At 44.2% G+C, this 21,548-nt stretch overlaps 2 protein-coding genes and 1 long non-coding RNA gene across 9 annotated transcripts in view; all 3 read right to left on the reverse strand.

Moving 5' to 3' along the window:
* strip2 (striatin interacting protein 2) overlaps positions 1 to 4,820 on the reverse strand; it is a 19,818-nt gene extending 14,998 nt beyond the window's left edge. For 2 of the 6 annotated variants that reach the window (XM_027015835.2, XM_027015833.2), the window contains exons 1-3: positions 4,684 to 4,820; positions 2,013 to 2,082; positions 1,561 to 1,635 (exon numbers count right to left, since the gene is read on the reverse strand). In XM_027015835.2, coding sequence (XP_026871636.2) covers positions 1,561 to 1,635; positions 2,013 to 2,082; positions 4,684 to 4,707 — 169 coding nt within the window. In that variant the 5' untranslated portion in view covers positions 4,708 to 4,820. Of the gene's footprint in view, positions 1 to 1,560; positions 1,636 to 2,012; positions 2,083 to 4,587 lie in introns of all 6 variants that reach the window. The other 4 variants (XM_027015839.2, XM_027015837.2, XM_027015834.2 and 1 more) reach the window with 3 other exon arrangements.
* Positions 4,821 to 5,645: 825 nt separating this feature from the next.
* Positions 5,646 to 6,325, reverse strand: LOC118241752. Its single transcript, XR_004776343.1, has 2 exons — positions 6,212 to 6,325; positions 5,646 to 5,775 (listed from the first exon to the last, which is right to left on the reverse strand). It is a non-coding gene; the product is annotated as an uncharacterized LOC118241752 (long non-coding RNA).
* A 329-nt stretch (positions 6,326 to 6,654) lies between these two features.
* ahcyl2b (adenosylhomocysteinase like 2b) overlaps positions 6,655 to 21,548 on the reverse strand; it is a 28,248-nt gene continuing 13,354 nt past the window's right edge. Inside the window, exons 2-17 of one of the 2 annotated variants that reach the window (XM_027015840.2) lie at positions 16,474 to 16,585; positions 15,784 to 15,927; positions 14,253 to 14,353; positions 14,030 to 14,132; positions 13,855 to 13,949; positions 13,628 to 13,734; positions 12,575 to 12,691; positions 12,325 to 12,388; positions 11,963 to 12,051; positions 11,636 to 11,706; positions 10,870 to 10,964; positions 10,631 to 10,729; positions 10,347 to 10,415; positions 10,056 to 10,134; positions 9,222 to 9,342; positions 6,655 to 9,067 (exon numbers count right to left, since the gene is read on the reverse strand). In XM_027015840.2, the coding sequence (XP_026871641.1) occupies positions 9,061 to 9,067; positions 9,222 to 9,342; positions 10,056 to 10,134; positions 10,347 to 10,415; positions 10,631 to 10,729; positions 10,870 to 10,964; positions 11,636 to 11,706; positions 11,963 to 12,051; positions 12,325 to 12,388; positions 12,575 to 12,691; positions 13,628 to 13,734; positions 13,855 to 13,949; positions 14,030 to 14,132; positions 14,253 to 14,353; positions 15,784 to 15,927; positions 16,474 to 16,585 (1,473 nt within the window). In that variant the 3' untranslated portion in view covers positions 6,655 to 9,060. The remainder of the gene's footprint in view (positions 9,068 to 9,221; positions 9,343 to 10,055; positions 10,135 to 10,346; positions 10,416 to 10,630; positions 10,730 to 10,869; positions 10,965 to 11,635; positions 11,707 to 11,962; positions 12,052 to 12,324; positions 12,389 to 12,574; positions 12,692 to 13,627; positions 13,735 to 13,854; positions 13,950 to 14,029; positions 14,133 to 14,252; positions 14,354 to 15,783; positions 15,928 to 16,473; positions 16,586 to 21,548) is intronic. The other variant, XM_027015841.2, reaches the window with a different exon arrangement.

Raw genomic sequence — 21,548 nt, forward strand, 5'->3', positions numbered from 1 at the left:
AGACTTCTGTAAACACCCATGCAAATAGCCCCTACTGTCACTGCTTTTCCATCATTAACTCTTTCTGCAGCTTTCTTTCAGTGAGCATTTCTCCCACTCTCCTTCCTCACTCACGAGAACAACTGGTCAGAAGTATTAGTGATCCTCGCTTAACAGAAGATACACACACATACAGAGTTAAACACTCAATAGTCTTTACCATATACAGCTTTACGCACATGTGCATTACAGCAACAAAAGCCACTCCCAATCTCCACGTGAATGTCATAGCCTAACCTCTGCTTGCGCTTTGAAATGCGACACACTGTAGAACACTGCTGCGATGCCTCTGGTTGACGACTGCAGAATTCAGTGTCACTACACATCAAAGCACGGAACCCAAAGAAGAGGCAGAATAATTTACTTACATCAAACTGAAAGATATGCTGTGAAGAATTTTGCAGGGACTCTGATGGGAATTTATTCGCAGGTATCCATTTAAATGAGAAAATCAAGGTGAGACAGGGGAAGATGGGGAGTTTGATGTCTGTTCTGAGTGCATTTCCAAACATACAGACAGTGTTCACACAAGGCCAAAATATAGGGAGAGAAGGTTAAGCTGATCCCTGATGTCGTCTGTCAGTTTTCTGCTGTAAAATGGAATATATCACACTGAATATGGAGAATGCAGTGCTGTGGCACTGAGGAGGGAGGGAGAGGGAGGGAGAGAGAGAGAGAGACTGCAAGATTTAGTAAGGTAAGCTGAGCTTGTAAACACTGACATCAACACCTTCCAACAGTTATGCGAGTGTGTGTCGAAATGTAAGCGCATATTACAACTGTCCATCCAACCCCCCCGGACACACACACACACACACACACACACTTACACATACATGCACATGCACACACTGTTTAGTACTATACTGTTGTGTTGATAATTCATTTCTGTACCCTCTCTTTCTATTGCACAGAGTAGGTTACATCTGGGACCATTCAATTAATCATCTCCTTCTATCTCAGCATGCATAAAGTACACACACATGAGCATCTCCTCATAAAGAACTAGAATTCCTGCACAGAAATCAATCTCACTGCTACACACTCCCACACAATGAGTAGGAATATGAGGGGATTGGAGAGGATACCTGCACGGGAATGACACGATAGCACACGGTTGGGGGAGCCTACAGAGCAGATGTACTGACCAGAACATACAGGGTGAGGAGCCTAAAGAGCAGATGTACTGACCAGAACATACAGGGGAAGGAGCCTACAGAACAGATGTACTGACCAGAACATACAGGGGGAGGAGCCTACAGAGCAGATGTACTGACCAGAACATACAGGGGGAGGAGCCTACAGAACAGATGTACTGACCAGAGTATACAGGGGAAGGAGTCTGTAGAGTAGAAGTAGTGACCAGAGGAGATAGAGGGAAAAGTATATAAAGCATTTCTAGTGACCAGAGCAGTGGGAGGAGCATATAAAGCTGTATTTGAGCCCAGAATAGACAGAAGGGAGAGTATATAAAGCAGTATTAATGTCCAGAGCAGATAGCGGCATGGTGAGGCTAAATACCGTGGTTCCTAAAGTCTTCCTCAAAGTAGTCTCTGTTCAGACTGAACTCAGGCTCCTCTGTGTAACTGTACAGTTCTGAAAGTAAAAGAATAAAAAAAACACAAAGACAGAGTACAGACTAGGTACAATATTTTTATAAACATGCATTTTGCAGAAAAAAAGAAAAGGAAAAACTGCTGAACATTAGGGCTCTGTTCATCACATGGTCTTAAAAATGTGCCAGGTGTAATACCTCTTTAATACAGTTTTAGCAAGAACATTTCATACTGAAACAAAACTTTAACTATTTATGCAGACAGTACAGATAAATGGTCATGACAGTGTCGTTTGAAATAACCTCAATACTCTGTAAATTCATGTTAATTAGTAAATAATAAGTTGACTGTTCTCAAGTTTACTCAAGTGCAATTTCCTTAACAACAAGCACGTTAGGTGTATGTGCGTGTGTTCACCTGAGAGTTCTGCTGTCAAGCCATCTGTGTCCCCATATTCAAACTCCAGGTTGGGGGATTCCATGGAACCCTGAGGAGAGCAAGCAAATGAACATTGAATGAGTGCAATCCAAACAAGTTGATCCAGCTTGCTGGAAAAACATGCTTTGGGTCCTTCCGCTGTGTTTTTTCCCCCTGCGCTGGGCACACCATCCACGGTCACTATGCAAATGCAGGCACAGCAGGTGCAGCGGAGCAGCAGAGGTGCAGTGTCACTCGACAAAAGTGAGAAATATGGGAGACACACAGGATGTGGAGAGGTGCAGGATTAAGTGCCACTTCCATCCAGTGCTCTTACACACATGGGTCTATGCTTGCACACACACATACACACAGTGGTTCCTCATCCCTGTTCCAGATCCACTGTCCAAATGATACAGCTCAAAACACTCCGATACATTCCTCCACACACACACACACACAATAGATACGCACACTACAAAAGAGAGCATAGGACAGAGTGTTCAGTGCTGTTAAAAGATTGCACTTCTGTAGTGTGCTGAGAGCTGACTGCTTTCGGGGTGCGGCTCTATTACCTGCCTTTCCTTTCCATTCCCCTCACCATGTCCTTCTTCCACACTCACTCTGTGCCTCCAACATGCTGGCACTGACTTGTAGAGGCCACATACACACTTGCGGCTGACTGCATCTGGTTTCAAAACATCCAACAGCTCCTTAGGTCAAGTATCTTTCAAACTCGACTCTAGACACAGTCAACGTCCCAAACCTTACAAAGCATCTGTGACACAGCCAGTCATACATTCTCATCCCTCAAACACTAAAGCCCTGTTACTGCTCTATTCCTGCAGGTCAACTGAGGCTGATCTGTAATGAGCCATAGAGGAATGCTGTGGTTTTCCAGGGCCTTCCTCCCAACATCCACTCCAGAGAAGACGTGCCAGGCCTTGTTCGGCTCTTGCTAATTTCCGTATGTCGTGAGCCGCGCAGGAGAGCTCTGGATGAAAGGTGCGAGAGGGAGCAGAGCTTTTTCCGCCGAGACAGCCACGCTCACACCTTTCCAGTCAGGAGATCCCAGGGTGCTACGGCCAGCTCTCTCCCAGCACCAGAACTCATGCTGCAGTGTTAATCACAGGGGGCTTCATCTGGATCAATGGTCTCCCAGCAAGACAAGGCGAGCCGCCGTCCACTGTGCTGTGGGTCAGGGGGTTGGCAAGCAGGCCAGCCGCAGTCAGAGCGAAAACAAACGTACAGCATTTGGATCCGTTCTGGACCGGACCCATCTTCCACACTCTGATCCAGAACCATGCCGTCTGCAATTCCCATCTTAGCACTGGAACACACAGAGCTGTGAGCATTACCAGGGCAAGATCACTGAACTATACATCAACAAGGGCCCAACCCCCCACTTTCCACATGCCATATTCCAGAAATACCACACGATCAGATAATACAGCAGGGATACATCCTCTTTACAAGAGCACTGGCCTAAACAGGGTTCTCAACGATCATATTCCATCAGTCTGCTAACTCATGTGTCCTCTAAATGAGGCCTATTCATTCTAAAACAGAGACTGGTGCATCCTGCAATGGCACAAGTGCCATCTGGGTTTAAGTCATCTTTTTTGGGGGTGGAGGGGCAGGTGGGAGACAGTATGTTTACACCCAAACCACTCTGCACTGTCCTAGAAAACTAAGGTTGCACAGGCAAAATACGCTCGAATTCTTCTTTTAAAAATCCCAGTGTGCTCTGACATGGTCGAGAAATTTTGCTAAGATAACTTCGAGGGGCCGTAGCATACCCATTCAGAGCACAACAAGGGCTTCTTCCCCCAGAGAAAGGTCTTTTCCGATTGCGATACCAAGGCATACATCAAAATGCATGTAGCTTTCATTTTTAATGACCGTGAATTATGTGGCCACATGTTTAGATTTTGCTGTGGATGCAGCTCGGGGCAGTATGGAGAGCCTCTGTACTGTCTGCAGTCCAGTCCCCTCATGTCATGCCTGAAGCAGATCGTTACATCTACCAAATAAACAGTCCGATTTCTAACATGTTCCCCATTAAATTTAACATCATGAAATAACTCATTCAGATTTAGTTCTTGTTATAAATAACAGTGATGATAAAATCTGTCCCGCTAAATCAACTTCAAAGTCACTGAGATATACATGACTGTTAGATGCCAACACAAGTATAAAGCCGTTCTAAAGCCAGTCTAAAGCCAGTTATCGCCACGATGAGGCAACTGGATACATTTTACGCATTGGAATTTGTGCGCACGAAGAGTAGCAAATTTAGGCTTCATGACAGGGAGTCCCGTGCACAGTCATGTTCACCGCATTCGCCGCTTTTAAATCGTAAGGTATTTATAGCGATGACTCGCCGTGCTGTCAAAATAGCACCTCGGACTACATGCGATGAGGATCCGCTCTCGGGCAAGGACATAAAAAGCTTCCCAGCAACAGCCAGGGAACGCGCGCACACACACACACACAAACACACACACACACACACACACACACAACCCCTGTCAGTACGCCCCAAAAGCGCAGCACTCGACCGCTTCGGATTTACCTCCGAATCCTTCTGCTGATTCTTGAACCCATCTCTCCCTTGCGCCAGGGACTTCAGCTTACTGCTGTTATTGTTTAGATCATTAAGAATAGGTACCTCCATGTCGTCGGTCTGCTGCATCTGTTAAATCGCGTCTGACGCACCTCTCCGCAGCGCGTCCAGGGGACATTCAGCTGGAGAACCGTCACCTTGACACCAGCGCTGGATTTCCAACTTCAGAATGTCCGCCCCGGCTGCCTGATTGGCTGTTAAAACGGCGAAGAGGGCGTGGCTTTACGCGGTCGCACTTAGACGGCGGACACCAGCGATGACCGCGAGGTAGTAGCTGCCGCTGAGAAAAACACCACCAGGTCTCGGTGTGCACTTCATTATGAAAGAAGAAACGTGCCATCCATGATCAGGCTGAACGATAGGTATAAATGCCCAGTTAGTGTCCAGTCCAGCAGTCTGACAGTAGAAAAAAAAACAGCATTCTCCTAAATTAAATCGATAATTGGCAAAGTTGGCCAAGTAAGATCTTTATGAAACACTTGGTCATTAGCCTGTACAAACATGTTTTGTTTACAGTAATGGCTTTGTTTACATGAGCTGATGCGGCTGCTAAAAAGAATTTAGACATATATTCATATTTACCATTAAGCTAAAACAAAATGACTGTAAACAAATAGCTGAGTAGTAACACTGCTTTCCTCGTCACATTTTGAAGATTATTTAAAATTATAAATGCACAGAAATAAAGTGGGTTCAGGTGACGCAGACCATGCATACTTGATTTAAAAACGCAGAGTAAAAGTTATGCAAATGAAAGTGAAAATGAATTACTTGAATTATTAAAAGTAGAGAAATATTTAAAATGTTTGTAATAGTCTCACATAATGTAAATCTTCTCTCTACGAAGTATCTAAACTACAGCTATACATGTATGCAGTGGATAATTGTTTCAGCACCGTTTTCGACACTCTCAAACAAGCTGCAACTACCCAATACACTAAATTACGTTTTGAGAAAAGGTATGGTGTTACTAACACAATAAGCGCTTTTTACAAAGATTGCCAGTATTGAGAACTTTGAAGTATTGTTTATTGCTGTACAGAGCAGTCCTTCAGTAGTCTTAACTCTTCTGAAATTTGGAGTTCTGATGTTCTTCTGAGTTCTTGGGTCTTGTACTATGCCATGTACTATATTGGACTGGGGGGGGGGGGGGGGCGGGGACAAATGAAGGTAAGGTAAATATCTGAATAACTATTTTAATTAGAGCCTATTCCTATCTATATTTTAGCCTTTTCAGTCCCCCCAATACATCTCGCCAAGAAAACCAAAGCAGCAAAGTCAATAATTCAATTCGTACACTGAAACCCTTTCTAACACGCTCATCAATCAGTAATAAGTGCATGAAAAAAATCTAATGTAGCAGTTCTGCGGCAAACTCACTTTTCAATATATAATCTTTCTATAAATGCTTATGAGGAAACAATATAAAGGAGAAATTACAAGACTACCTGAGGTGGCAATTTAGAAAAATAATTCTTAAGGGGTTCTTTTACACCTCAAATCTGGCTCACCAGAAACTATAGAGTCTGTGTGTGCTTGTCTAAACAGCTGGTTCAGAGTGACTGGGTCTTACCAGGAAAGCTTATTTCTTGCTTCAGCCAAAGGAGCCTGATCACCCAGGAGTCCAGTGCCTGGGTTGATGTCCCATAAAGACAGTGGCCCTGACCCTCTGTACATGTGTGTGTAAAGCTTGACTTTCAAAGAGGGAAAGTGAAAAGATCAAGCCAGTGTGTGAGCGGCGACAGCAGCTGCTCTTGCACCCCCCAATCATGTGGTCATATATTGAGTGAGTTGTAGGCACACACTCCACTTATAACCCTTAGCTACTGGCTCCGCAGCACCACATGGTCGGACTAGACATGGTTAAGACTAGTGGACAACACAAACCTGAGCTGGTAACATGGCTGAACTTCTTGCCCCAACACACAGCATTTTAGCCACCGTTGAGAAAACCCTGAGTGCCACACCCCTTTTAAAATGTATTGGAAAACAAACCACACTTGGCCATACCTGAAACAACTTTCTTGAGTACATTTTTATGAATTTTATTTTCATTCTTTAGGGTTACATATTGATTATTGCTCATCTACCATTACCACTTGCAATATTTAAACATGGTTTTGACAAATTAAGAGTAAAAGACTTTTATTTGTATTCAATAAAATAAATACAGGAGTGAATCTGATTTAGTTCCTATTAAATTTGCTCTCCATACGAGATGCTGGTGTCGACCTGGTGCGCATGTTTCTGTGAGACCACAGATCACAGCAGCCTTATACATGCACCTGGATCTGGAGTCAACAGCAACACAGCAACAAAAGTTCTGGCCTTCCAGAAAACCCGTACACACACACAGACACACACACACACACATGCACACAGATGCAGAAAGAACATTTGTGGGGTGGGGGTCAAGGTTAAAAACATTAAAACAATGGGTTTAACACATCTAGATATGTGCTAACCCATATGACAAACAGTATGAGTTATGTGCAAAGGTAGACAGCTGAAGAGACTGAGTCTATAAGGGCAGTTTAGATGGATGGGGTAAAAACTTGCACTCAAACAGAGATGCAGTAGAGCACATCTGCACAGTTTTTACACCACGTATAGTTTTGGTAAAGAAAATTCATGTGACCTCTAGGAGATTTAGAAAAATTATCTTTTTGAAAAATTAAAATGAGTTAGGGTTGGCTTGCACAACACAGAAATTCTGTGGGGATCCTAAAGTGGACCTATTTAACACTGCTGTATCAGGACAACATAAAATATAATCTGATTGTATATGTTGCATGAAAGTTTATGAGAAATGTGACCAGCTTGAAAAGAAAAGGAAAAGGCTTAAGCAAGGATGGACTCCAAATATCCTTCTGCCAGCCAGGCAGTGCACCAAGGGAGCCCACAGTACCAAAGGGTTTCCCTGCTCCCACAACAGGGCCCAGGCAGGCAGAGTGGGACAGTGAGGAAATGGTAGTAGCAAGTCATTCCCTTTACGCCAAACACACAGATGGCAAAGGACGAGGCAAGCGTCTGCCAAAAAGATATTCAGAAGTGTGGTAAAATAAAAGGTCCCCATTTTATTAGATTAGAATAAGCCTGTCACAAAGGTAGCTCTTTCACGTCACAGTTCTGCACACAGTAAAACCGAACCGGTTCACTCTGATCAACCGTCCAGACAAGAAAATGTGCAACTAAATCCCTCCTGGCTATAACCCCCCCCCCCCCCCCCCTTTCCCTTGGTTCTGCTGCTGCTCCCAGTCAGCAAAGGACCGGGCAAAGAAGCATGGTACCGGTTTGACTGTACATTTGGTATCTCATTGAAATAGTCTCTACTTCACAGTATATAAAATGAAGGTTTGAGTACATTTAATATTACACTAGAAGATCATAACATTTAATTGCTTATCTTTATAATGACAGAGAACGATTTCATGGGAACAAAAACAAATGGGAGGCAGAAGATAGAAAAATCTTAATTTTCTGTATAAATATCTAAATATACACCCCTGTGATTGACTACATGTCTGCAATAATGTAATTATGTGGAAATAAAATCCAGACCTAGAGAATTTGTGAAATGGTCAGAGGGAACATTTTAAAACATCAATACTGGCTTCATTTCAACACACAGTGTGCTCACATTTGGGAGACACATTGAGATGATGATGCTCTCGCCAATGAAATAATTTGCTTCCAGTTTGAGTGACAATTGGGGAAAGAGGCCCTGCCCCACATCTGTCAGTATCCAGTTAAATTTTAACTAGTCTACTTTTATTCAGAACCGAGATAGAACAAAGTTCTAAAATGTTTAGTAAAAATCAACACAACTTTAAAAAACAAAGAAAGAAACAAAGATAAAGACATCTGAATAACGTGATCTACAGACAGGAATGACGGGGACTCCATGACCCAACTGTAATTTTGTCCCAACCCATCATTTAACACAAGGAGGAAGGAATTTTTTTAAAAAATCACCAGAACTGAAAATAAAGACAATAAGACAAGTGACACATCTTCACAAAACCAATGGTAAAAAAAAAAAAGCACATTTGTTTAGTTTACCTTTTTTTCAGGTTTTTTCAACATTAGCCTAGCCATAATTAAACAACAAAATATCTCTAAATTAATTACAGACAATTGACCCATGAAGCTAATGGAGGATGAAACAATGAATTCCCCATGAAAATGGTGCTAGGATTGGCCACCAGCAGTAGCAGCTCATAAAATTATTAGAGTTATTTTATTCTAGCAGAAAATAAATAAAACACTGCTGTAGCCATCATTAGCCACACTCATGGCCAATGAGCACAGAGCCCCCCCCACCCCCCTCGGAAAGTGAGGCTCAAGCCCCTTCCCCCTCTCAGTATGGACTGAGGAGTTGCACTAACTTCTCTAGTCTTCTTTTTCCATGTGCAAGGTGGTTTAGTATCTGCAACAAAAAACAGTAAATGGAGTAATAGGTATACATTAGAGTAGGCTTACAATTTGCACATTTCCCCACACAAACTGGCACAGTGACATTTAAACAGACCAAAACCAAGAGAACAAATGAGAAACCACATAGCACACTAATGGCTGGATACCTGTAGTAGTTTGGCTTGAAGGGTCCGTTCTTGTTGAGGCCCAGATATTTTGCCTGCTCATCAGTCAGCTCGGTGAGATGGGCATCGAACGTGGGCAGGTGAAGGCTGGCCACATACTCATCTAGGTAAAGTCAAAATTTGAGAACCAAAAAGCACATTTATTCATTCAGCATGCTTCCATAACCTTGGCTTAATGTCTGCTAGAGTCAAGCCAGCTAGTGCCGAGTCTATTTTGAACAAGCAATGAAGTGAAGAGACAAAAAAAAGCCCCTTATCTTCAGTCTATGGGTGAAAGTGTGACGAAGCCCTAATTTCCAGCCTTTACTGATTAATTACCTCCCCCATATTTTTTGCCATCCTGCTTCCAGAAATGAAGCAGCTTCATGCACATGCCATCAGACACAGCTCCATAGAGACCTCTGCCTCATTCACCTGTTTATAGTAGTGATGCTAAGGTATGGGGTCGAGAGTGAGATAGACACAGAGATAGGGGTGTGAGTGTGGGGGGCATGATTGCGCAGTGAGCCGCAGCTACAGTCTCTGACAGGCCGACCTATATTGCACTCTCTTGTTCTTGCCTCTCTATGCAGGGCCCACGCTGGGTCACATATGGCTAAGCTCTGAGACTGCAGACATGCTGAGTCTTTCAGCTCACTGCAGTCTGCTGACCAACTGCTATCATTGCACCACCACACCCAAACACTGACAGGCATCCAAGACCTCTGCATAGATCACCGCAAATCCAGCTTGCTGTATAAGAGCAGCAATTTTTGATTCCATAACTTCAATGCATACCACATGAGCACATAAAAATACTGTGCACGTGTCTCTTACCCATTTTCTTAGGCAGTAGGTAGACGTCCTGTTTGTAGCGGCCCTCTGGAGCATTGTACAGTTCTATCAGGGCCAAGGCCTGGAGGGACACGAACCAGAACTCAGTTTCTATGGCAACAGTCTGGCTGAGTACATGTGCTCACACGCACACACACCGCTTGGGGACAACCCGCCGCTACTTAAGATCTAAGTAGAGCAAGCCAACCATTTTTCTAACAGGAAGTGAAAGTAAATACTTTCACACACAGGTCAATGGCCTTAATAAAAGTGATTATGTACTACGACTCTCACTTGAGTTGTGGCTGTGATGGACAGGACGAAGGTGGGTACAGTGGAGCAGCTCAGGTTGAGGAGACGACCCTAATCAAGTGAGCACACGCACACGAATAAAAAACCTACCATGAAACATTCCTCTATTGGTCTAATTCATCATTACCCATTTCATGACAGTAAAGGTAACTTACACATGTGTCTCAAATACATGCCATTAAAAAAATAAAACAAATAAATAAATAAAAAATAAACAAACCACCTGTATTTTCCTCTATTGACATGATGTTGGGTGATGCTCTTACCTCCGCCAGGAGCACTATTCTCTTCCCATCAGGCCAGATCACATGGTCAACCTGTGACCTCACACGCTCCCAGGTCAACTCAGGGGTCCGCAGACTGGCCTGCGAAGCACAGTACCAACGAGAGCAGGGTCATACGAACAAGTCCTGCTCAGCTGTGCACATGCACACATCAACACATCAAAACAGACACTCTCGGGCCATGCACATGTGCGCGCTACTACGTGGTCAGGGTGGCTCACCACATCGATCTCGGTGTTGGAGTGGCCCATGTTGCACACGATGCAGCCGTTCTTCATGCGGTCCAGGTTCTCCCGCACCACCACGTTCTTATTGCCTAAGAGCAGCGCACATCAACAGTGAGCAACACCCTGGAGTTCTCTCGGCATGGCTGAGATGAGACCCGAGACAGAAGCTGTTATTAAAGGTTGAAGCCATTTCTCCATGACTGTCCCTTAGACTTATTAAATAAGGAATATTTTCTAGGCAATATTCTATGTTTCATGAAAGCCAGACCTTGGCATAGGAAATGTAGAAAACCTACTACAAGCATTTTTTTTAATTTTATGAAACATACTACAACCTCACATATTAAAAACAGTGCTGTACATTTATGAAAGAGCTACATACATAGTTTGACCTTGTTACAGCAGTATCAGCTTTATAAGACAGTAATTAAAAAGCCTCAATGAACACGACCATATTCTGAACAACTGAAAAACAGGATAAAACCAGATAATTTACAGATGAGCTTGTGAACAACCGAAAAATCTGTTAATTGCTCTGATCACAGATCTAATGTTTTAGTAACTGTTTTAAATGAACAAGTTAAAAACTGGCTGCAGGTGAAGCTAACGAAGCGCAGTAGCTGAGTCTTCCAGCAGCCTGGGTGCTCACAACCTCCACTAAAAGCACAGCACAGCCAGAGGGCTGAAAAGCCTGGTGCTTTCAGCTCCGCCTGTAGGGTGGCGGACGGCCCGCTGGGGTCAGGAGGAGGCTGCGACCAACCTGTGCAGGTGATGACGATGTCCACTTGTCTGATGACCTCATTCAGCTTGACCAGTCTGAAGCCATCCATGCTAAGAGGTGAAGAGGCAACAGACACAGCTGAAACCACAAGGGCTGAGATCAATGCTTCGTAAGCAGACTCCAGCAGCCAGAAACGTTCACATGGACCTGTCAAAAACCTACAGTGTGCTTAATGCAACTCCCTACAGGTCATGCTTCAGTTCCAGTACCTTAGTAAAATGTTACTCTTCTGAACTTGACCCAGTTCAGACTCAAGCCCTGACAACCGAGAGCCCCCAATAACTAGGGTCTGAGCTGGTGGCTTACCAGGCCTGCAGAGCACAGATGGGGTCAATCTCTGTGACATAGACAATGGAGCCCATTGCCTTCAGAGCAGCACAGCAGCCCTTTCCAACCTGAACACACACGAAAACATGCATGTGCACGCGCGCACACACACACAGTGTCACATTCATTATAAGCTCTCTAAACATTCCACTGTAGTAACAGAGAACACACAAGTATAGCCATAATCAAGAATCTGACTAGCACCACAAATACAGCCATGTGAAGTGGAATAATGAAAATTAATTTATTAATGCATGGGGGCCTCTATTGGTTAGGTCTGGTATTTATACTGAGCAAGGACCTAAATTTAGTTTTGCAGCATGTGATAGTGTCTGACTCACCTCTCCATATCCACACACGACCACCTGTTTCCCTCCAAACATCACATCGGTGGTCCTCTTCAAACTAGACTCGCATATACACACACAAATCAGACATACCAAACAACCAAAGCATACTGAATCCAAAACTGATCTACAGCTAAGAAGATTACAAGCTGCCACACAGAACAGTATATAGTAAATATATTACTATATTTACTATACACTGTGTGTGTAGTGCCATAAAGTGCAAAAATAATGTTCAACCTACCCATCCAAGATGGACTCCCGGCAACAGTACAGGTTGTCAAACTTCTGCTTGGTGACTGAGTCATTGACGTTCATAGCAGGCACACACAGTTTGCCAGCCTTGGAAAGCTGGTACAGCCTGGCAGCATTACACAAGAACAAAATAAATGAACTTTGTTACTTTGAGTCTCTTTTTTGTAAGTTGAAGTATCTGTAACAAAATGTCTTGATACTGGTTTCCCTGAAGTTGGAGAAAATTAGATAGTCAAAAAGGTATCTGAACTTGAGCACTTTTTACAATGCATTGAAAAAAGGTGCCTTAAAATACTCAACCCAATTAAAATGATCATAATCAACTAGATTACAAATCAAAATACATTTTGTGCTGTTCCATTTTATTTAAAGGACTTTAAAGTGATACTGTTTAAATTTGCGTTTCAATGTATTAGTCCATTTCTTCATAACTGGCATACAGAAATTTGCTAGTAGTCACTTTGCCAAGGTAATTACATATAAACAGACTGTAATTGTCACTTAGCCAAGGTAATTGCACTCTAATTCAAGTAGAGAGTTAGTCCATTTTATCTACTGATGCAGCCTGGCCATAAAGATAGCAGAAAACCATATTTATACATACAACTACAGCACACCTCTGGATAACAAACTAATGAACCTGTGGACATACAGAACCTTTAGAAGAGGAGCCGACTCTCATTAGATTTCACATTCAGCTTGCTGAAAAAACCTCAGCAGTAATAATGCATTATTTAAATCCTGGTATTCATATTCTCAGCCACTAGATGGTGCCATTCCCCTGCAGAAGTGGAGCTCCACAGGCACTGAAAAGCAGACTTTAGGTCCAGTCTTGGGAGCATTAATTACTTATTACAGAAAAAATTTGGAGATTTTAGATTGAAAGAATAAAAAGTGGCAAATACACCAACACTGCTAGCATGTTAAAATACTCAGTAAACTTGGACATTAACAAGCTGAAATCAGCATCTGTAGAAGGTATACTGAGAGAAGGCCCAGCACTGGATGTAGTTTGGGAGTTAACCTGAGATTCAACACTCACCTGTGAACTCCAGTCACACTCTCCTCCACAATGCCTTTAATCTTCTTGAACATGCTGGGATACTTCTTATAGATCCAGTGTGTCAGGTCTCCACCATCATCCAGGATCTGAGGCACAATCGGCAGAAGAATAAGAAGACATCCCTCTATGCCAAGTGAACCAATCTAAATATAGTGGGATCTACAAAGGTAGTGGAAACGGTAGTGGAATCTAAAAGGCTCTGTTACCATGTTGGGTTGCCAGCCTTCCACGTTGACACAGCGATCAATGCACCACCAGAAGTCATCCTCAGACTCCCCCTTCCAAGCAAACACAGAGAAACCTGCCAGGGGACATAGATTAACAGAGAACTCAGAAAGAGGGAATGGAAGGAGGGAGCGAGAAGAAGAGCGAGACTCTCACCTCCCTCTGCCAGGGCGGCTGCAACCTCATTCTGGGTGGAATAGATGTTACAGGCAGCCCACCTGCACTGAGCCCCTAGTGCGGACAGGGTCTCCATTAGCACCTACACACACACAGGCAAAAGTGTGACAGGTGCATGGTTTGCTGAACAAATACAAGATGTGTATACAGACAGAGAGTGAAAGTGAGTGTGTTTTTGAGATTCTATACATGGGCTACTCACAGCAGTTTGGGCTGTGATGTGAGTACAGCCCACCACTTTAGCTCCAGCCAGGGGCTTCTCTCCCTGAGCCCTCTTCCTCAGAGCCATGAGAGCTGGCATCTCTGCAAAGCGCGCACACACACACACTTAATTTGAAACATGTTGCAGCTAGATTATTAATGCAGCACTGTTTATTCCATTTTATGGAAAAAGCATGTTTTCAGAAACAGGACGTTTTCCACAGGCTGGACTTTAGAGATGCCATTACGCACCCAGTATTCTGAGATAATGATTTATTTGTCCCTACAGAGGACACATACATGAAGACCTGAGAGCACTCCTGGTCTCCAAGTGACAGAGAGGACAGGCGCACAGAGCAGCACAGTATGAGCAGAGAGTCGATGTGCCCACTTGGTGTTCAGCTGCTTGGTTATCTGAGGGTGAAGTGGGCAGAACTGTGCTGTCTCAGTACACTGTGAAAATATGGGCTCCTTAGCAGCACAGGGAAATAACTACCCACCCACCCACACAACCAAACAATACACACACCCCCAACACTACACACACCCACAAACTACCACAACTACACACACACACACACACCACTACACACACACACAGACACACTAGACCCACACAACCAAACACACGTGCCTACAGACACACACAAACTACACGCGCACACACACACCCACACAAACAACTACAGACACACCACTACAGACACACAAACACCCGCACACAACTACAGACCCACACACACACACACCCACACACAACTACGCATACACACTCAACTACCCACACACCTACAGACACTACACCCACCCACAGACACTACACCCACACACCATACACACTCACAACCAAATACACCACTACCCACACATTTGTCCCTACAGAGGACACATACATGAAGACCTGAGAGCACTCCACGTGTACAACTACATACCCTCACACGTGCGCGCACAACTACACACGAACACACCTACAGACAACTACACGCGCACACGCACAACTACACGCGGGCGCAACCACACACAAACTATACACACACACACACACACACACACACACACACACAACTACAGACACAACCAGACACACCCACCCACACACGCATGCCTACAGATACACAACACACACACAAACTACAGCCACAACCACGCGCACCTACAGATACACAACACACACGTACGTGCGCGACTACAAATACACAACCACACACGAACACACCTACAGACAACTACAAGACACACGCACAACTACAGACACACACAAATGCAACTACACAAACCCATACACGCAAGCACCTACACACGGACATTAAAATGCATGGAAAGCAACATAATGACAAACATGGACATAATCCACAAGAAAAACCCACACAAAAAAAAACCATGCACACATAAGTGACTGGTTTAAGAGGATTAGACGGAAAACAAACAAAAGCCATCAGCAACTGCATATCGGTGCACAATGCTACAAAACCCATGTAAGAAAGCAGCCAGAATCACCCAAAGCAAACACAAGGGGGCACTATCCCACCTACCTTGCTCAGCAATCTCAATCTCCCTGCGACCAAAGTCAGCCTGTTTGATGTTCTTGATGCAAAAATCTCCATTACCCTTGGAGTTTTTCTGCTGCTTGTCCCGAGGAGAGGTCTCGTCATCTGAGCTGTCAGTGTAAGAGGCAGCTGGGAAAGGGGATCAGAGAAGTGTGCGCGAGAGACAAACAAATGCGTGCACACACATATAGCAAGTGGCCTCCAAAGAACCATACTGCTGACTGCATTTATCTGCCACCTGTGTCCTCTCAGCTGGTACTCTGTTGCATGCAGGATGTCCTGTCCCTCTATAAGGGTGTTATATACCTGCTCTATCAGTGTAGGCCTACTCTACCTAAAGAGGTCTGCCAGTGGTGTAACGATTCTCTCCCTCCATCACAGGCACACGTATGCAAGCCCACACACACAAAATAACTTGGAGCTCCTTAAACATACCTGGTCACCCTTCTGGAGATCCTGGACATACAGTAATACAGAAACCAGGTTTCTGATGGTGTGTGTGTGTGTGTGTGTGTGTGTGTATGTGTGTTTTAGCAGGATACTGAAGACCTTCAGTTCTTCTTCATCAACCCTGTGTGAATTCTTAACAAACATACAGAGCGGAAGCACTCCAGAACCATGAGGGAGAGGAAATGTCGTGATGTCATGTTTCTAACATCACGCTTTTGTTCGTACCTGAGCTGTAGCTGTCGGTTGAGGACTGGGAGATGGAGCGAGATAGAGATCGGCGGCCTATCTTGGTGGGCCGCTTGTTGAACTCCTGCTTCTGGTCTGCGAATTGGATCTGCTGTGCAGCATGGAGAGGGGAGGAGGCAGGAGACACGTTACTGATGTAGCGTCCCAAGGTCCAGCGTTCTTACACATAATGAGTGACTGCCAGGCACTTGGCTTTCGAATACAGTCGATCAGATGGCTTTGTTACAGTCACTCTTCTATGGGAAGGCACTGCCGCAGCAGAGCCTATGGAAGCAGGAGGCCATCGACAGTAGCCAACCGCCGAGAGACTGGTGCCACATAACAGCGGCTGTGCCGGGAAAGGGACGTTCATTTTCGAGGTTCACCAAGCTGCTTTGAGGAAACCACTCGAGAGGTGTGTGGTATTACCTGAACAAACAAAGGTTCTTGGGTCCCCTCTGATCTGTGAAGGACTGGAGAAGCAGCCCCTCTTACACAAGGCCACACCCTGTGAGCAGCCACGTCAAAGCCAATATAGTGCTAGGGTAAAGGGCCTGATCGTGATGAGGGACCGTGATAAATGGTGATAATTACCTGGCTGATAACGACACAGGGCATGGACAACAAAGGGCAGACCTACTGTAGTTGTCAATTGATGCAGTTTTTTTTAATGGCTAAGGCTGGCATTTTGAGAGCTGGGAGGTCAAGAGATGATATGTAATGCTGATATTGTTTGGTGGTTTTTGGTTTGTTTTTGTTTTTTAGCATCTGATTAAATGCTCTGTTTTTCTTAAGTTGTATTTTATCAGCCTCATTATTCAGCGAACCACTAACTTACCGAAGGTCTGGCATTTGAGCTACATTGTAGTGCTGACAGTTTCTTTCTTTGTGAGAACAAAACAGTCACTGTCTTATAAGTCCAAAGGCAATCACATTTACATTTATGGCATGTAGCTAATGCTTTTATCTAAAGCGACTTACAATTATAACTGAGTACAACTTGAGCAACAGTTGCTCAAGGGTCTTGCTCAGGGGCCCAACACTGGCAACTTGGCAGTGGTGCGGCTTGAACCAGGAACCTTCCGATTACAAGTACCTTAACCACTAAGCTACCACTGACCTTAAATCACCACACAGCACAAGTTTGGCCTCCAGCCCTGAAAAGGATAAAGTTTAATGTGGAGTTCAAAAACAAGGCAGGCAGTCCTAAACAAGTCCAATCTCCCTGCTACTTTCCCTTAGAAACAAAAATCCACAATCCATGTCCACAAATGCTGTCAGGAAAAGCCTATGACAGATCAATCATGTTCTTGTTCCTTTTTGTTAAAATCCCCTATGGGGGGGAAGGGGTGGTTGTAAGATGAATAAGCATAGCCAAGGTTTAGCCAGAGAATAAAAGGTCCTAGTCTTAGCGAAGTGGCCCACACACAGAGCAGCAGCCTAAGGATACAACCATGACTCAAGCAGAGTCTCTTAATGTATGTCTCTCTCTCTCTCTCTCACACACACACACACACACACACACACACACACACACACACACACACGAATCACACAAGGTCTTTGGGTGCATAGCGCACACACACCACTAAAGTGGTTTCAACTCACAAAGAAGAGGTGTTGCAACACAATAGCCCAGATTAACCAGCCTTGGCTCTTGTGGGAAAAGAAGGGCCCAGAGGCTGCATGCTTGTGTGACCTCTCCTTATCAATGTTTTACAAAGTGGTAACTTTGACTGTACCACATGCTCACACCGTGTAGAGAACAGCTTTCGAGGAACAACTTTGGGACAAGAAACTGATAAAGACGACACACTTGTGTCGCAGGTGGTGACACACTGATGACAGAAAAGGCAAGATGAGCAAATACAAACCCCACTCTCTCTCACACAGGATATGGGTGATCATGAAGGATTATGTTGAAAATTGTAGATGTTCCTATAGAACAAAGCAGAATGCAATCATGCACACCCATGACACTCTCTCTCACACACACACATAGCGTTTTAATCTTCACTCTGCCCCTTGCAGCACACATTAAAACACACCTAATACAGCACCCATTGACACACAAAGGCCACACGCGACGTTCCCTCCCAAAGTGTCAATCTCGCAGCAGAAAGTACTGGCTCCATGTGCAGCTCCTGCAAAGCTGGCCAGGCCACGTGTGCTACGAGAGCCCAGCCATGGGCTCTGCGCAGAAGGGCCCCTCTTACCTTCTGCATGGAGGACACGCCATTCCCTCCATCCTCCTTATGACAGGGAGGGGGACATGGGAGGAGAGAGGTGCCACTAGGCTGGAGCTCTTAGATGCGCTTCACTCCAGGACAGTCCAGACTGGTGCTGCTGTCCACCCACACAATGCCTAATTGTTCCAACTTTTAGTCCTCTCCCATTACTCCTTTGTTAATTGCTCACAGACTGGAATGAACACAGCTCTTCGTGTCGAAGGCCGGGCATTTGCCTGGCCTGAGCCAAAGTTTTAAACAAGGGCAGGGCATACTTCATCAACTTCGCAGTCATTTATGAGCTGCTTTGGAAGCCCCATTTATGTCTTGGTTTATGTTTTAATTGTTTTGATTTTTAAATGAAAAGTTCTCACTCTTCTACAAGATCTACCTGAAGTCTCTCCTGGCTGCTGTGTGCAGAGGCTTCCCCCCCCCCCCCCTTTTTTTTTTTTTTTTTTAAATGGAGGACACAGGAGCACTTTAAGCCTGAGACGGTGCCAAAAATGCTCACTTTAACCGTGGATGCAGAGACAGCAGGCTTTCTGTGTGTGTGAAAGCACAGGAAGGCAGGATGGGGTGGAAGGCGATGGATGTTAAGATGGCGACTGTGTAGCAGGACATCAGTGATGCCAGGTTTCACCCTGAAAGCAGGGAGCACTTGGTAGCAACTGATGTTTAAAACAATGCCCCTTAATGTAGACAGAGGCATGCCAGAAATGTCTGAGGTATTAACCCTGAGCCAATAAACCACAAAGGCTGAAGGGCTGATCAATAAGAAAGAAAACCTGAAGAGTAAATCAAGAAGGAGGTAAAAGATCTTTATTCCTGCCTGACTGTACTTACTGTGGGCTGCAACCTCAGAATTACTACATCAGGGTCAGTGAGTTCTGAACTACTGCTGTGCAATACAAAGCACATGTAGCAAAGACGACCAAGGGGGGGTTCAGACAATGCAAGCAACGGTTTGAACTTGCAACACCTTTTAATGTCACCCGTATTTGAATGACTGATCGGTGAAGTGAGTCATTTTAATCACAGAGAATGTGGGTGGATTTGTGGATCACAGGAGAAAATCTGCCTTTCAAGGGATAACAGAGGTGCCATATGTTACTGCATAGGAGCATGTACCCCAGCCTGTACAGGAGATCAAAGCCAAGTGTTATGTAAGAGGGAGATGTGGCGGTGTGAGACAGAAAGACAGAGATACAGGCTTGCGTGCGTACAAATGTGGTACGATAATAGGCGTCGTGACAACTGGAAAGAGAGACAGCACAAGCGAGCGAATGAGAAGCCAAGCTCACGCACATTTCTTATGAGCGGGAGAGCAAGGTCAGTCCAGAGCCGTCACGTTTAAAGTAACACTGAGAGAAATGGACAGAGCACGTGGCACATGAGCGAGCTGAAGCATAAATGATTCATCGCTCATTTAGCGCTGAATCACTTGTCAATATCATTAAGGACGTTCATTTGAGTCATGCAGCTGCTTGATGACAGACTCTGACTACAGAAATGACTACATCAGATCTGTTGATTTCAGTTATAATCTTTTACCTTGATTTTGTTCACATTTACTGCACATAATGTTTATAGATGCACCCAACTTTTTAAAGCATTGAAGCATAAATAATGGATGCAAATATGGTGGTAGATTTCAGAAAGGAGTATCACCAAAAAAGCAGACTTTCCTAGAGCCAAGCAATGTGACTCAGACAGTAAATCATTGAGCAATTTGGGCCATGGGCCAAAAGAAATCTTTATTAAGGAAAGGATAGGAGAGCACATGGGGACTATTGTGACTTCACTGTGAAGCACCATGGCATTATACTGCCTTTGAACCAGCTGCAAGTTAAGGACGACACACTGAGAATGACTGCCATCCATTTTGACCAAATGGTACTATCCACCACCAAATTCAAGACATATTCCTGTAATCCTGTAGGCTCCACAATGAAGTGACAGCTAGCTTTATGGATGGATTCAAACACCCATTTCATTTAAACAAAACAGCAGGAGGCTTTCGAGGAACAAAAAGGACAGGCAGGTTTAACAAGAATTGTTTCCAAGTAGTCTCGACAACAGCGATGTAGAGGTTGTGCAGTGTTTCCCAGGCACAGTCGCGCAGAGACCATGCCTTGCAAAGCTGAATGGTTTCCCTGCGTGAAAATAACCAAGAGCAGTTTATTAGCATCAAAGCCTGACTGTGTTATCCCTGTTGCAATTGAGCAAAGTAAACTGGGTAAACTAACCTGTACATGGTACTCCAAGGGTGGGACCAAGGGAACAGCTGATCCTCAGATGAGCTTTTTTCCCTTGCTGTAAACTGGTAGTTAAGCAAATGAATGATTGTTTATCCTTCTACCCACAATTCCAAGAGTAAAACCAACAACCTATTAAGCCTGAGAAAATCCTCCCTACCCAGAACCCTTAGGCAGACATATGACAAATTCCATGAAGGTGAAGCAAGAAAAAAAGTGTTGGTATTCATGTAATTAAAGTAATTATGTTCTCTCACTGATTTTGACAGACGATACATAGCTTTAAATATTTTCGCTGGAAGGTGATGTGACTTACTTTTTTAACATTAATAATCTTATATTCTGAAAACGTTACAACTTCAATTTACAAAATTACTCAAAACTTTAATCTGGTCTATACTTAGAACTCTGACATACACAATTGGCAAATACTCTTGGAATATGCCACAAGAATAAGGCTGACACAGCGTCATACTACAGTAAGCCTGTAAAGCCTTCGGTTTTTACTTCCTTCAAACTCAAAGCCCATGCTGTGGTCTACAGGCCCTACATGAGGAATGTGAGGTTGTTCTATATGTGCTGCGGGGTGCTG

The sequence above is a fragment of the Electrophorus electricus genome, chromosome 7, assembly GCF_013358815.1.
Source record: "Electrophorus electricus isolate fEleEle1 chromosome 7, fEleEle1.pri, whole genome shotgun sequence".
In the NCBI taxonomy this organism is placed as follows: domain Eukaryota; kingdom Metazoa; phylum Chordata; class Actinopteri; order Gymnotiformes; family Gymnotidae; genus Electrophorus; species Electrophorus electricus.